This window comes from Centroberyx affinis, unplaced genomic scaffold, assembly GCF_046629955.1.
Source record: "Centroberyx affinis isolate AG114_WGS23_722 - 3 ecotype Tasmania unplaced genomic scaffold, CSIRO-AGI_Caff_v1 ptg006924l_1, whole genome shotgun sequence".
Taxonomy (NCBI): domain Eukaryota; kingdom Metazoa; phylum Chordata; class Actinopteri; order Beryciformes; family Berycidae; genus Centroberyx; species Centroberyx affinis.
Genome location: NW_027283507.1, coordinates 30,368 through 44,943, shown reverse-complemented (window position 1 = coordinate 44,943; position 14,576 = coordinate 30,368). Strand labels below are relative to the sequence as shown.

At 43.6% G+C, this 14,576-nt stretch overlaps 1 protein-coding gene across 1 annotated transcript; it reads right to left on the bottom strand.

Annotated features, from left to right (window-relative positions):
- Positions 1 to 104: 104 nt before the first annotated feature.
- LOC139639170 (neurensin-1-like) lies at positions 105 to 1,968 on the bottom strand. Its single transcript, XM_071513243.1, has 3 exons — positions 1,909 to 1,968; positions 925 to 1,077; positions 105 to 518 (listed from the first exon to the last, which is right to left on the bottom strand). The coding sequence occupies exons 1-3, from the start codon at positions 1,966 to 1,968 to the stop codon at positions 105 to 107; spliced, it is 627 nt and encodes a 208-aa protein (XP_071369344.1).
- Between the last annotated feature and the right edge of the window lie 12,608 nt (positions 1,969 to 14,576).

Here is a 14,576-nt window from a genome sequence, read left to right as displayed (position 1 = left end):
TATGATTTTCTATGTATGCCACCAGCTAAGTCAGACCTTTCTGTAAATGAAGCCCCTGGACTAGAACAAAAGCCTGTACACCATGCAGCTCAACAGGGATCTTTTCACGAAGTGGGCTGGACGTTCTCCACTTTGGACAGTGTGACGGGTATCGTCCCCTCCTCTACACCTGGCGGCTTGGTGATCGCCTCCCCCGGATCCCTAAGACCTCCCCCCTTTGACCCCCACTCTCCTCTCCTCTCCCCTTCCTCCTCTCTATGGAACAGCCCCTGTTTGAAGTTGGCCCTGGGGAGGATCCAGAGGACGACCCCCATCGCGGCCAGGGCCGAGCCCAGGCTGGAGAGGCCGATCCCGGCCGCGGCGCTGAGGTGCAGCCCCCTGTTGAAGCGGATGGCCTGGGCGTCCACGAAGAGCAGATCCCCCTCTCCGAACGACTCGATTCTCCGAGGGGTGGAATAACCCACTGACAGGCTGGCAATACCTGCAGTCAGGACCAGGAGACCCAAGGCCAAGGACACCTAGAGGGGGGGGGGGAGAGAGAGAGAGAGAGAGAGAGAGAGAGAGAGAGAGAGAGAGAGAGAGAGAAAGAGAGAGAAACTAAGAATACTTGAAGTGGTAATCTGCATGATCCATGGGTATTCTGTTGATGTAGTTTGAGTTAGATATTTATTCATATGAAAATGTTGCTGATTTTTACTTTAACTAAACTAAGAATACTGCTGAGGGAAACTACACAAGTTAAGAACAAAAATTGATGACCCATAAAAAAATTGATGACAAACTTTTGCAGTATTGTTTCTCATAAACAGCCAATAAAGTCATTGAATTGCATATAGAGACAGAGAGACAGAGACTAGAACAAATGTGATGTGATAGAGAAAACATCCCACAAGTGATCATTTTGGACGGTCCGGTCGTCTCTACCTTCCAGACCGCTGAGCTCCACCACCGGGTCGATCTCTGGCTCTGAACGAACCCCTGGTCCTCCGGGTCTCTCTCCCACACGGAGGACGAGCACTCCTCATAGAAGTGGTGCAGATAGGAGCGAACGCCGAACTGTAGACATGTAGAGCCCGCCTGGAGGGAAACGCCACCGCAGTCAACACACTGTCTGGAGATAGACTTCAGATAGACTGTTCAACTTGTCCAACAGAAGATCAGGGTTTTACATTGTGATAACAAAGGATGATCAGTGGCATAGAGCGCCACCATTGGCACAACTGTAGTAACGATATATGATGATAGGGTCAAACTCAACTCTAACTAAACCTAAACCTAACCCTAACCCTAAAATTTGATTTCAAAATAAAAGTAATTAATTTTATTTTGTTTACACATGAAAATAAACAGCAAAGCAATATATAATTCCCTATGAAATGAATTGGTTTTATTGTAAAGTTCCACCTGGAAATCAACAGCAATATAGCCTTTCTATGGGAGCAGCATGAACAAAATAAGATACTGGATTATAGGCAAAAAGGTGGATAAAATATAAAGAAATATTTGCTAAATTTCAGTAGCAGTCAAGTAGCAATGTATGCTTTTTTCTCTTTAAAAGACCTTATCTTCATATAACCTACATCATTTGATACTACTTCATTTTGGGTATACTATGAATTTATATCATAAAGATTTATGTTCTAAAAAGGAGGGTAATCTCTATTCTGCAGATAAAAAGATGGGTTCACCCTCCACTGTGCAGTACCCACACTGCTTCCATCCCTGAAAGCATATACTGTGGAATTGGTACGTTACATTTGCACTGCAGGATTGTCCAAACAGTAACAGTGCAGCAAGCATGTAAGAAGTTCTCTCTGCATCTGGCTAATGCCAAATGATCGTCTTCCTCTTTAAGCTGTAATGAAATCAAACAAAACAAGATCATCCTCCATGGCAACCGAAGCTCACCTCACTCCCAGAGGATTCTCCTCCTGAGCCGGAGACGCAGGCCTCGGAGCACAACGCCATCACACCTCACGACGCCTCGTACACCTAGGAAGCATACGGATGCGTAATAAGCAAAACACAACCAGAGCTTGTGGGTACTTGTCAGGCGGCCGGCTGCTGTAATGCAGGAATACGTAATCTGTTGTTTATCTCCTGACTATGGATTTCCCTCCATCAATCCCTCCCTTCTGAGACTCATCGCGAGTCTTGGATCGTGTCTCCTGTTTGCCCCAGTTATTGCGGCGGATTGTGAAGGATGGAAGGCTACTGTGGTCCTGAGGTGGCTTCATTACCGCCCACGGATGAGTCACACACATGCAAGCGCGCACACACACACACACTCGCTTTCTCCACACACACATCCTTGCGCTATTATTCTTGTGAGGCTGTTCAATTGACTTACATTCGTTCTCTACCCAACCGTTTTCTTTAACCCTATGTTCACATGCCTGATCTCAATCGCTACCAGAATGTTAACCTGGTTGCCTTTCAACACAGGAAAAATATACTAGGCACACACACACACACATACTGTACTTCAGGCCTCAGCTGCCATCTATTACATTCTCAAGGATCTGGAAGAGCTTTTGCCATTACAGGGTTAGTGTCAGTTCAGCTAAACACATTCACACCAAGCATGTTTGGAGCAGTTTATTCAAACTCTGGAGCGTTTACTCCTTTAGTTCGGTTGGTTTGGCCAGCTGAGAGCAATTCCATTCAAACCCGGGTGATGGGTGGCACCAAATAACGGCACAGAGACGCCTGAAAATGTGACTCTCAGTCCTCTAACAAGAGAACTGCGGTGCGGTTCGTTAGGAGTGGGAACATAATCCAAAGCCAAAAACACAAGGATTTATGGGCATAAGGACTTGGATGTTGATAATAACCAGTTACTCATGCTTGGAAAGCCTAGCAGAACAAAATGAACTGAGGGCAAACTGAGAGTCAAGATGAGGTGAAATGCCTCCTCAATATATAGGCTGAAGGATGAATGCGGTATGGACACCAGAGAAGGTCAATTACAGCAAAGAGAGCAGACAAGTCCATCATCAACCCCAGCTTCACTTCTAATTGGTCAGTGTGAACTTAACAGACCAAATACAAAAATGCAACAAAGGAGACTTTTCCACGATGGTTCAGACCAAAGCAAACAAACTGTAGGTGTGATCGCACCCTAAGCTGGATAAAGGTCAGTCCAGCAGATAAAATGGAATATGTAGACGCTTTTTGCTTTCAATTACAGTTGGCTGACATGAAATAAATTACCTGGTGCAGTTTATGCTGTCACCTGATTAAGTGAAGCTTAGGTATTAAGTTATCTTCTTGTCCAAATGGAATCAATGTTGGATGTGGCCAGATTGCATCAACCAAAAGCCTCATATTTCACACTGACATTCACATCCCTTGTTATTTTCATCATATAACCTTTCTGATTTTATTCAGATTGAATGTCAACATGATCAGTGGCATCAATTCAATAAAACATAAGGGATGGCATTTAATATCACACAAACTTCCAAACAAACTTATATCAACCGAATTTGTGGATCAATGACTGATGACTGACAAGATATTATTTGGCCACTGTGATAAATCATCGTTCACCCTATCAGCATATAGGCTGAACATTGGTCCTGAATGCTCTCATGATGTGATTTATTTTTCAGATATAGTTTCAATTTCTGACTTTTTTTTTTGCCTGATCTTTGTTGTGTTATAATGATAAAAACCACAAGATTAAATTTGGACTCACTTAGGTTAAGATATGGCAAGTGCTCATACCTTGACATTATCAATTACACCCATAAACACTATTAACTCATTTGCATAGGCTATTTAACCAGAGACTTTTTTCCAGAGCGCTGTCCATGGTTCTGAGTCGCATCATCAGAAAAAGTTTGATCCAACTTTCCCTCTATGAACGTGCCTATTTCCAGGTTCACCCCGGTCAAAAAGTCTATTAAGTGAGTTTTCTAGGATTTCGTCTTTTCCCAATAGGATCTAAAGGAGTGCGAAAATGCAATAGGATTCCTTTCCTTTGCATTAGAACCCTATATGGCTTCAATTTGTCTTTCAACGCAGTCGGATAGGATTTGCCGATTATAATAAGACGGGAAAACGTCAGATTGTGGTCACAGTTTGAATACAGGTATAATTAAAAGTCTTTTCACTAGCCTGTTGGCCATATCAGCTCAGCACTGACATAAACTACCCGCCAGCACTGGACTCTAGTGAGTCATCACGGCCATGCAGCTTCAGTCCATCTCACACTTTTCTCCATCGCGCTTCATCTACGCAGCGACTCAATTCCTCTGTTTTTCCCCTCACAGCTTAAGTGTCTTCTCATCAGTCTAATATATACGCACTTATAAGCGCTGAAGCACCGGGACGCAGCCTTACCCCCTGGCCGGAGTGCTCGCTCCTCTCACTGGGGATCCATGTGCTGTCGGACCGGTGGATCTTCAACGCTGGTGCTGATGTCAATCGGCTGACTAAGAGGCACTGAGCATGCGTGTTGATAGAAAAACGTGTCTGGGAACTCTTGAAGATAACAGATAACCCATCTACTGTAGGCTATGTTTAAAATAACAAATTTAGAGATTATTCAACGTGCTTTATCCATACACGTCCAACACAATTCAAGCAATGACAAAGTAGATCATCTGCCACCAAAACTTCAGCGACTGGATGTCCTCTTTTACCCACTGGCTATATAGAATGGATATGGTACTGATGTGTATAAGTCAATTAATCCACTGAGTGCAGCCTAAAGATTCATTAGATTTCATTACTCAACTCGCCCTTTTGAAAAATAACCTATTGTAATCCTTATGTTTTGAGGGATGGTATACAACTATCACAGTAAAACTTTTAAATGCCATATCAAAAGATTATAGGTTTCCACAGAAAATCCTATAGTGATACCATAGGAGATTAAAAAAAATACCATGAAGCTTGATAAAGTCACTAAACTCACTATTGAATACCACTGACACACCAGAAGTCCCTACAGGAATATCTACTGAGATGATAGCAGATTAAAATGCCATGAAGTATGATGAAATCACTATTTAGCTATCACCCTCTGACCCTCTGACATCTGTTGCTATGATTAACTGTTTTATTGATGTTAGTAATCTGGCTGTGATGAGCCCTCCAGCCCTCCACCTGTCCTCTAGATCAGTGATTCTCAACCTTTTTCATATCAAGGACCCCAAATTTAGTCCACATTAGCGCCACAGACCCCAATTTGATTAGATGTTGTCTCTCTGACCCAAATCTGAGATTATTTTTATTGTTAGATAAGATTTTGTCCAGAATTCCATGACTCTCTGTATTGTAGGCAGAGAGATAGCTATGATCAAAACAGTCATTCTCTAACTGTGTAACTTCTTGTAAATGAAATAATGCTGAAGTTTAACAATTCATCAATTTGCTGGGGGCCCCCTGGAACCCCCTCAAGGACCCCTGGTGGTCTCTGGACACCACGTTGAACTACTGCTCTAGATAGATGTTGACCCTATAGGCCTATTTAAACATGCAGTGGTTCAGCATTTTCTTAAGAAAGGTTTCTAGCAAGCTATCTCTAACCAGCCGTCCAGCTAAACTAACCATCTCCAAACTGCCCTTTGTATCCAAGGTTTTAGAAAAAGTAGCCTAATTTAATAATTTATGAATCAATACACTATATCTTTAGTACCAATCTGGTTTTAGAGCACTTCATAGCACAGAAACTGCTCTTAGAGTAGCCCATGACTTTCTTTTAGAGGTGATGTTGAGGAATGGTCCATCTGAATTCTTCTAGATATCAGTGTGGCATTCAATACTGTTGACCACACCATCTTATAGATCTCTTGAGACACCGGGTTTGTCTCAGGGATAAAGCTCTGCACTGGTTCAACTGCTATCTTTCCAATAGAATGTTTTCAAATCCTCCTTATCCTCAGTAGACATTACATGCATGGTCCCACAGGGTTCAGTTTTGGCCCCCCATCTTATTCTCCATTTACATGCTTCCACTTTGTAGATTCTAGATCAGGCCTTTCCCATCGGGGCTCCTGGGCTTTGGAACAACATGCCTGAGGAGTTTAGGCTATCTTTTAAATCCTTAAAACTCACCTTTAAAGTTCCAATATTGTGATTTCTTACCTTGCTTTATTGCTTTTGCTGTTGATATTATCTGTTTTTGCTTTTCTGTACTCCTTTGTAAAGCACTTTGCAACTGTATTCTGAAAAGTGCTATATAAATAACGGTTATTTTTATTATTATCATAACCTTACTATTGAGTATTACACACACACTACAAGTCCCTATAGGAATATTACAGAAATATTATAGTGATTTTTCATTCGAGCTGGTAGGCCTAAATCTCCAAAGAGACCAAGCTGTCCGTCAAATGCCCATGCGACTGGATAGTCGACTTAAATTGCATCCTGCATTCAACCGGCTGTCAATGACTGATAATGCCTGCGGGAAGTCCGACAAAAAAAACATTCCCACCACTGTAAGCTGTAGCTCTCATTAAAGGCAGGCTCACTTCAAGGCCTGATGCAGAGTTGAAATAATATAAAAAGCAACAACCTCACACACACACACACACACACACACACACATACACACATTCAGAATCCACAGCCACATCCTGCCAATATGTGTTCTGTAAATATTTCAGTGTTTCCTGAGGATGCATTATTTATGCAGACTGTCATAACAGATCCCAAATGAAAAGAAAACAAATACTGTCATTTTCACATATTTATCCGATCTGTTAGGAAGAGAACATTCGCTGCCAGGCAGCATAGGGGGTGGGGGGTTACTGCGCTCACCGGCCCTGCATATTTGTTATTGGGACACAGTATGGTTAGCCATAAAAGGCAGTATAAGACTGTATCCAAGGTGCCCAGGTGAAACAAAGAGATGGAAAACTGGTCTTGTTTGTCGATCATTTGCACACACACACACACACACACACACACACACACACACACAGAGTAGTTTTTCTATGAGCAAGCTGTGCTCCATCAGAGGGAGAAAAAATTTCCATGGTTACGGGTCCAGCAAGGTCAGACACAGGAAGTGAGTGCTAGGTGTTGATTGGCTGATAGATAATTACACTTCCCTTTAAGATGATGTGCAAACAGGGCTTTTTTTTTCATCTACTCTATTTAGAAGCTGTTGTAAAGCATTATCGCTCATTTCAGCCACCTGCCTTGCTGCCTTTATTACTTCCTTTATTCACTGGCTTGGCAGGGTTACACTTTAGGGTTATAATTTATGCATTGTACTGTATATGGTGTCTTAAAAATAGCATCAACCCACAGTAGCCTATACAATCACTGCCAACATGAAACATACAAGCCATCACATTAATTAGCTTTGAAAAGCCTTTATTCTATTGGCTTATCAAATAGAAAGGGGGAAGGTTCCAATACATTTAGATTTTTGCCATTCAAAGATTCATTCGTTCTTTTTCTCTACCCGCTCAATCCTTTTTAGGGTCATGGGGGGGCAGAGCCTGTCCCAGCATGCACCCTGCCTGCACAGGTTGCCAGTTCACTGCAGGGCTAACACAGATAGAGACACGCTCACGTTCAAACCTGTGGGCAATGTAGAGTCTCCAATCCACCTGACATGCATGAGGCATGAGTGCTAAGCAGCGAGCCACCGAGCCACCCCCCATCCAACGATCACATGACCCAATTACCTTTAATCGTTAGAAGGTAATCATTAGAACGCCTTACTGTCAATATTGTCTTTGCCCTGCTTTTCCTCTTCTGCCCTACAGAGGCACACAGCAGTAACTCGTTTTTGTTTTTCAAAGGTCATCAGTTTCATCGGTCTCAGTTTCAGATTTCATTTGAACCAAAATTAGACCCATAAGTGCTATTAAACAATATATATTATCCACTTCTGTGCCAGGAATACTTTTGTCAGGACAGGGGATAATGAAGATGAAGATAATGAAGTTTTTTTTTTTCCTCAGGTTCACTCTGTCTTGCTCTTATGCAGTTACTGCCCTTTGGCTTTAGGGCAGCACTGCATCCTCATCCCCGCTCTCTCTTTTTTTCCTGCCTCACCTCGTCTTCATGTCTCTCTCTCTCTCTCTCTTTCCATCCCTCTCTCTTTCTCAAATGCAGGCATTTTGCAAGCATGGCTTTATACAGTTAAAGGCTTGTTTAAACTCAATTCTCTTTCTCTCTCCCTCTCTCTGCCTCTGAAAGATACCTTTTGGATGCATATGTGGGTTATTACAAGTTACATTTTCTCTCTCTCTCTCTCTCTCTCTCTGTCTCTCTCTCTCTCAAATGGAGGAATACCTTTTGGACGCATGCAAGGCTTATTAAAACTCAAATTCAATTCCCTCTGTTTCTCTCTCACTCGCTCTCTCTCTCTCTCTCTCTTTCTCTCTATCGCATACCTTTTTTTACAATAAAGGCTTGTTGAAGCTCATTCCTTTTACTTTCTCTTTCTCTCTCATATTCAGGCTTGCCTTTTAGATGTATACAAGGCTTTGCTGAAACTCAAAATCTCTCTCTCTCTCTCTCTTTCTCTCTCTATCTCAAATGCCGGTGTACATTTTGTACGCACACTTTTTTAAATTGCACAATCAAACGCTTGTTAAAACTCAAACTCTCTCTCTATCTGTAAATGCAGGTATTGCGGGCCTGTATCTTTTGGATGCATGAGCCTTGTTAAAACCCCAAATCTCTCTCTATCTCAAATGCAGCTGTGCCTCGCGTATAAGCGCACCTTTTTAACTGCACAATAAAGGCTTGTTAAAACTCAAAGTCCCTCTCTCTCTCTCTCTTTCTCTGTGCCAAATGAAGCAGTGCTGTAGTGCTGTAGGCAGGGCGACAGCAGTGCCGGGTTCAGAAGGTCACTGGATGTGTTTGCGGGTGCTGGGGCCCGGGGAATGGCGGCGTTACATCACGCCGAGCGTCAGATAATGGCACATTAACATGAATAATGCATCCCATGTTGACGAGTGGAGGGAAACACACAGAGACTAAATATTCTATAAGGAGAGGAATTCATACAATAGAATAGCACTTTGGGAACTAATGGGCCGTCAGGTGTCACATCCTATGATGAAGAGTCTGAGCAGTCCGTGTGTGTGTGTGGCAGTGTGTGTGTGGCAGTGTGTGTGTGTGGATGTGTTGATGTGTGCCTGCATGACTATACTGCTCGTTATTGTGCAATATGGGCTATAAACCCTTCCCTCCAAAACCCTTTTTAAATATATTCTCATTTGGGGTTTCGCGCTTCTTACTTTGGCTTTGTTGTCAGGAAGGAAATTTCTGCAAAGGATTCTTTTTTTTTTGCTTTTTTAAAATATATTGTAAGGAGTGCAGGCGGTCCACCCTCTTCCAGTATTCACTATAATTAGCTTTCCAGATAGTACAGTGAAAATAGGGGGGAAAGTAAGGAATAAATAAAGATGTACCAGGATAAAAGTCTGTACAGTCACAATATGTGGACAGTTACTTTTATTCAAAAACGTTTTGAATAGTGGCTCCAAATTTCTTCTGTATCTGTCCAAACTGTCCAAGAAAAAGCTTTAAAAAACGTGCTTCTTGGATTGACAGAATGCATTTTCACAGTATGTACTGATTTACTGATGTACTGATGATCATGAAAGTGATTTAAAGTTAAGGCCAGGAAAGTATTTCACATATTAAAGATTGTTGTGGTGTTATTCTGGTGTTAAATTAATAATACAAATTGCTCCACAACTGTTCTTGTAAAGTCATGTTTAAGCTGCAGGGGAAAAAGATGCTACATATCCTGTTAGATCATTATGCCTTTTCATGTTAGAGAATGAAACAAAACCCAACGAAAAAACCCTCTTCTATAAGGACCAGAACCCTGGCTCTCCTCCATCTCCGCCCCAAGAGGATAAAATTCACCATTCATCTACTGATTATCATTTTAATACAATACATTCCATATTCAGATGTGGGGCCACCCTGGGACGAATCCGCTTACATAATCCTGCTAAGGTTTGAGATGCTCCATATATTACCCCGAGCACGTCTCATCTCTGGTATCTCAGACAGACTGACCCACTTCTCCTCCGTTACCCGGAACAGACTGTGCCCGGAGGGGAGGCTGGCCGCGGCATAAGGCCACTGCAGAGCTGACTGGTTCGGGGGTCCGTCTCAATAGCCCCCCCCCACACACACACACCACCACCACCACCCCCACCCCCTGTCTCCCCTCAAGTCATTACAGCGGATAGCAGACAGAGGGAACGGACGGGTTTCTTTCCAAACGTGGCGCTTAATTCCACTTGCCTGATCATCCAAGGTCGTATCGAGCGGATCAATAGACGAGAGTGATGTATGGGAAAGAGAACAACACAGGACGCAAGAGTTTGCTGTCAGTTGTGTGTGTGTGTGTGTGTGTGCGGACTACACAGAAACACACTTCTGACGGCATGCAGCAGAGGGTCAGACACAGTGTGTTACCTCAGTACTCGGTTCTGACACTAGATGTCAGTGGAATGCAACACAGCGCTTCCTCAACGCTTGAGTTGATCATTGCAAGCTCCTTTGTCTCTCCACAATCTCTGCACAGTGGAATAACAGCATACATATTTAAAGCCATATAATGTGTTTATCTATTAAATACCTTCTCTGCAGCTGCTTGAGAGATACCTTGAATACACCAATGATTTCCACGAGGCTTAATGCGGTATTAAGGCAGGCCATTCGGTTGCCAGTGCCACACTATTGCTGTGTATTATCACTTGGCTGGACAAGTCCAATCCTCAAGTTTGTCATAGCAAGCCCCTTTGTCTTCACAGTAGAACAGAAGCATGCATACTTAAGAGCCATTTAATGTGTTTATGGGTTACATTTTACACAAGAGAGATATCTGTAGTATAGCAATGATTTCCATGAGGTTAACTGTGTTAACAAGAGGGGAATTCAGTTGCTATGTGCTTGCTGGAGATGGAAGTCAAATCATCAAGTTAGCCATTGGAAGCTTCTTAGTCTTTCCAGCATCTCTGCACAGTGGCTTAACTGCATACATACTTAAAAGTCATATAATGTGCTTATCTATTAAATACGCTCCATACAGCTGTTTCAGATATACCTTGAATGCACCAGTGATTTCCATAAGGCTGAGCGTGTCAAGATGGAATATTCACTCTGCTATCACACTGCCAGACAAGTCAGATCGTCACAATGTAGATCCATAAGTTTCAACATAATCACATTACACCAGCCAGTTATGTAGAATATTGCGCTGTTGGGATAAGGAATCATTATCATATCAATAAAACCATTTATCATTGATATCATTAGGTAGCTGACTGTATATCATTACTAACTGGCACATGCAGTATAAATTCTATCCTACAACCCCCCCCCCCCCCCCTCAAGAAGTCATTAATGTATCCTAGTGTAATATTATCACATGGCTACGTTCTCCTTCTCCATCTAATCTAATTCATCAGTCTAATAGGTCATAATTAATTGCGCTATTATTAATCGAGTGATGTCATACCTACATGCCTGAGGGGGAATTGAACTGTCTGTCACCAGGAACGCTGCTTTTTAGCATTTGTATCGGTGTGTGTGTGTGTGGATGCAGCGATCACTGTTTGAGCTCGGGCCTGATGTATTGCGCTCAGCGGTGTCAAAAGCTCATCAGACTTAACCATCTACAGATCAAATTTATCATTTTTCAGCGTGACCGCGTAAATTACCGCAGATTGCCCCGGGGTCAAAAGGTTCAAACATCATCGAGGAGGATATTACACCGCTGTGGGACATGAATATTTAACTGTCTCATTCTGATGATGTCCTATGATGCTCTTCCTTTGGCTAACTTGAGCCAGAGGAGATGATGATTAGCCTCGCGACAGGGCTAACGAGCCGGGATGGATTAGAGTGGATGGCCATTGAATGTGCCAGTGACATGGAGTGGGCAGTCTCATTCATGTAAGAGAGAGGTGAAGTGCGGTGGCTGGAGGAGATCGAGGGCTTGAGCCAGCCAATTAAAAGCTCTAAAAGGTTTGTATGCCACAGTATACCTGGATCAAGAACCATATTCTTCTCCGTGGGAAGTAATTGTGCACTTCACAGGTTCGGTCACTTGTTGACGCCCTTCACAGCTCTCCGGTACATCAGTGCTGGAAGTCGCAGGACCATAAGCCTGTTGGAAATGCAAGATAAAATCTCAATCTTACGCACTTTTATGTCTTTTTTCAATCTGCAATGACTGTTTCATTTGCAAATTAGCCTCTTTTTTTTCGTTAAATGATGATTCAACACCAGTGGCAGTGGAGTTTATAGCTCGCTATAAAATTTCACAGCATGTAAACTCCTGGCAAAGCACTTTGCTTTTGCTGAGGACTGGAGGGACACAGCAATGCGCCAAAACAAATACGCAGATCTGCATCGTAAAAACACACTGTTTGGGGAGGTTTAGACTGACATTAGGCAAACACAATAAAGACTAGCTCAGAGATATAGAAGCACACATGCAGACACACTCATGCACGCTCACACACACACAAACAGAAATGCATATTTTAACCACCTTGCCAGTGCTGGCGCTGTATCATTGTCAGCCATCTGCCCCTTTGTTTCAAGCAGCAATGTAACCTTTCCCAGTGTGTGTGTCTGTGTGTTTCTGTGAGTCGGTGTAGTTGTGTGTTATCACTGGCGCGCATGCCTGCTTGTATATCCAGTGTATGTTCTGGCTGCCAAACGTCCATTTGGTTGGGGAGCATTGCCAAGGTGAGGTGGAGGTCAATTCGACCCAGCTGAATCATTGAACAGCGCTGAGTTGAGCCGGTGCCAAGCCTGGCAAACTGACGAATAACACAATGTCATCATCTGCGTAGAAAAACCTCAGCGAGGATTGCGTTTCTAAATGTTAGGGGTGAATAAAGATTCATCATCTGCCCGTATCGCATGAAGCGTTTTATTTCAGCGACGTCGTCTCCGCTCGTTAAATATAAAATTCAGTTTATTTACTCTTCGCTCTCAGATTGTTTGACTGGGTTAGATGTGAATCGAAAAAGGACATTTCTTCATCTCTTTTCACACAGAGTTGGCGGTCAGGGCTGTTTTTCTGCGTGGGGGCCAAAGATGCTCGGTCCCCACTGAGCTTTCCTGCTTTCATCCTTGGATCTGATCAATAATGGATGGAACTCCCACAGCCTCGCAGGCAGGGAGAACGGGATTGCTTGGAAAAAACTTGGAAAACCAGCCGCAGCGCTGCCAGCCCCGGAGCGCCGCGCCAAAGCCGGGGCCGCGCTTGCCGGCCAATTAGCGACAACGTTTTAGAGTCGCTCGCTGGGTGCGACCGTTTGGAGACACACTCAAAAGACACACACACACACACACACGCACACGCACGCACACTGACACCTCTGGAGACCCGCTGACCTACTCCCCTAACCACTTTATTGATCTGTGGGCCAAAGATGTGAAAGCCTATTGAGGTCATCATTAATGTTTCATCATATCCAGAAAATGTCAAATGTGGCTCGGGAGCATAAACACGGACGCGTCAGATGTTATGGACTCACAAACATGCGAGAGCTTTGACGAAATCCTCTATGCATCCATATCCATATGAATGATACATGTGAGAGGAGAGAGATACCGAGTATGGAGACGGTTATCAGAAATGGTGATGCAACTATTTCATCGGGATCTTTTTCTGAGGCTGTCACACACGTTTCTTTGGGCTCCCACAGAAAACTATATGTTATTCTGAATACTCTTCCACACGCCTCTTTCTCTGTCTTCCAGTTTCCTGCTGAGGATGGGAATCGAAGGGACTGATGTATGTGTATGCGTGTGAAAGTCTGTTGTCTTTGCTTATTTGATGCTTTTAGTCCATGCAGTTGTCCTTTGATAAATATTCTAGCACACACACACACACACACACACACACTTAGACATATATATATGTGCATTAACTATTCCACTGGGACGCACACACATGCACGCTATCCCGCAGGGGCAGATCAAGTCTAGCAGTCATGCACTTTGAGACAAGGCATGCAACGTGGCCGGTGCTTAAACTACCATATATACACCACTACTTAAACCTAGACGCCACTTCAACTGATGCCCCCCCCTCCCCCTCCATGGCCCTTACAGTATGAGGGTTCCCCGCAGTTCTAGGAATGACGTGATAACTCTAGGCTTGTTTTCCTACTGGACAACTCATGGTAGGTTGCGTTTTGTTTTTTGGGTGGGGGGGTGGGGGGGGTGCTCCCTCCATGGCTCCACAGACGGAGGGGGCTCCCCGGTCCAGCACAGAGGCCCATTCAAAAGGCAGGGATTTATGGGTAGGGCCCAACACAGGCCGGCCTTGTGTGTGGGAACCCCAGACTACACCCGACCAGAGGGCATAAATCTGACTTTATAAGGGGGTCTCGCTCGGCCCTAAAAAGCTACAGAGCCCCGATTTCCATTTAAGGCTGAACATGAGTATTCCCTCTTTGTTTTCGCTCATTCTTTTCTGTCTCTGCTTTAGTTAGTCACTTGCGCTCTCTCTTGACGCCGTCATGAACATCAAAATCACAATCACTTTATTCATCAATTACACTGGAGTGTGTTGCTGGCATTGGCGCAGAGACATGTTGACAACTCGTGAG

Bases quoted from the DNA above. Each gene is read 5' to 3' on its own strand.
- LOC139639170 (XM_071513243.1), bottom strand. From the start codon at position 1,968: ATGGCGTTGTGCTCCGAGGCCTGCGTCTCCGGCTCAGGAGGAGAATCC. The intron at 1,078-1,908 runs GTGAGCTTCGGT...GTTTCCCTCCAG, and splicing joins GAGAATCCTCTGGGAGTGAG to GCGGGCTCTACATGTCTACA. The intron at 519-924 runs GTAGAGACGACC...CCCCCCCTCTAG, and splicing joins GGAGCTCAGCGGTCTGGAAG to GTGTCCTTGGCCTTGGGTCT.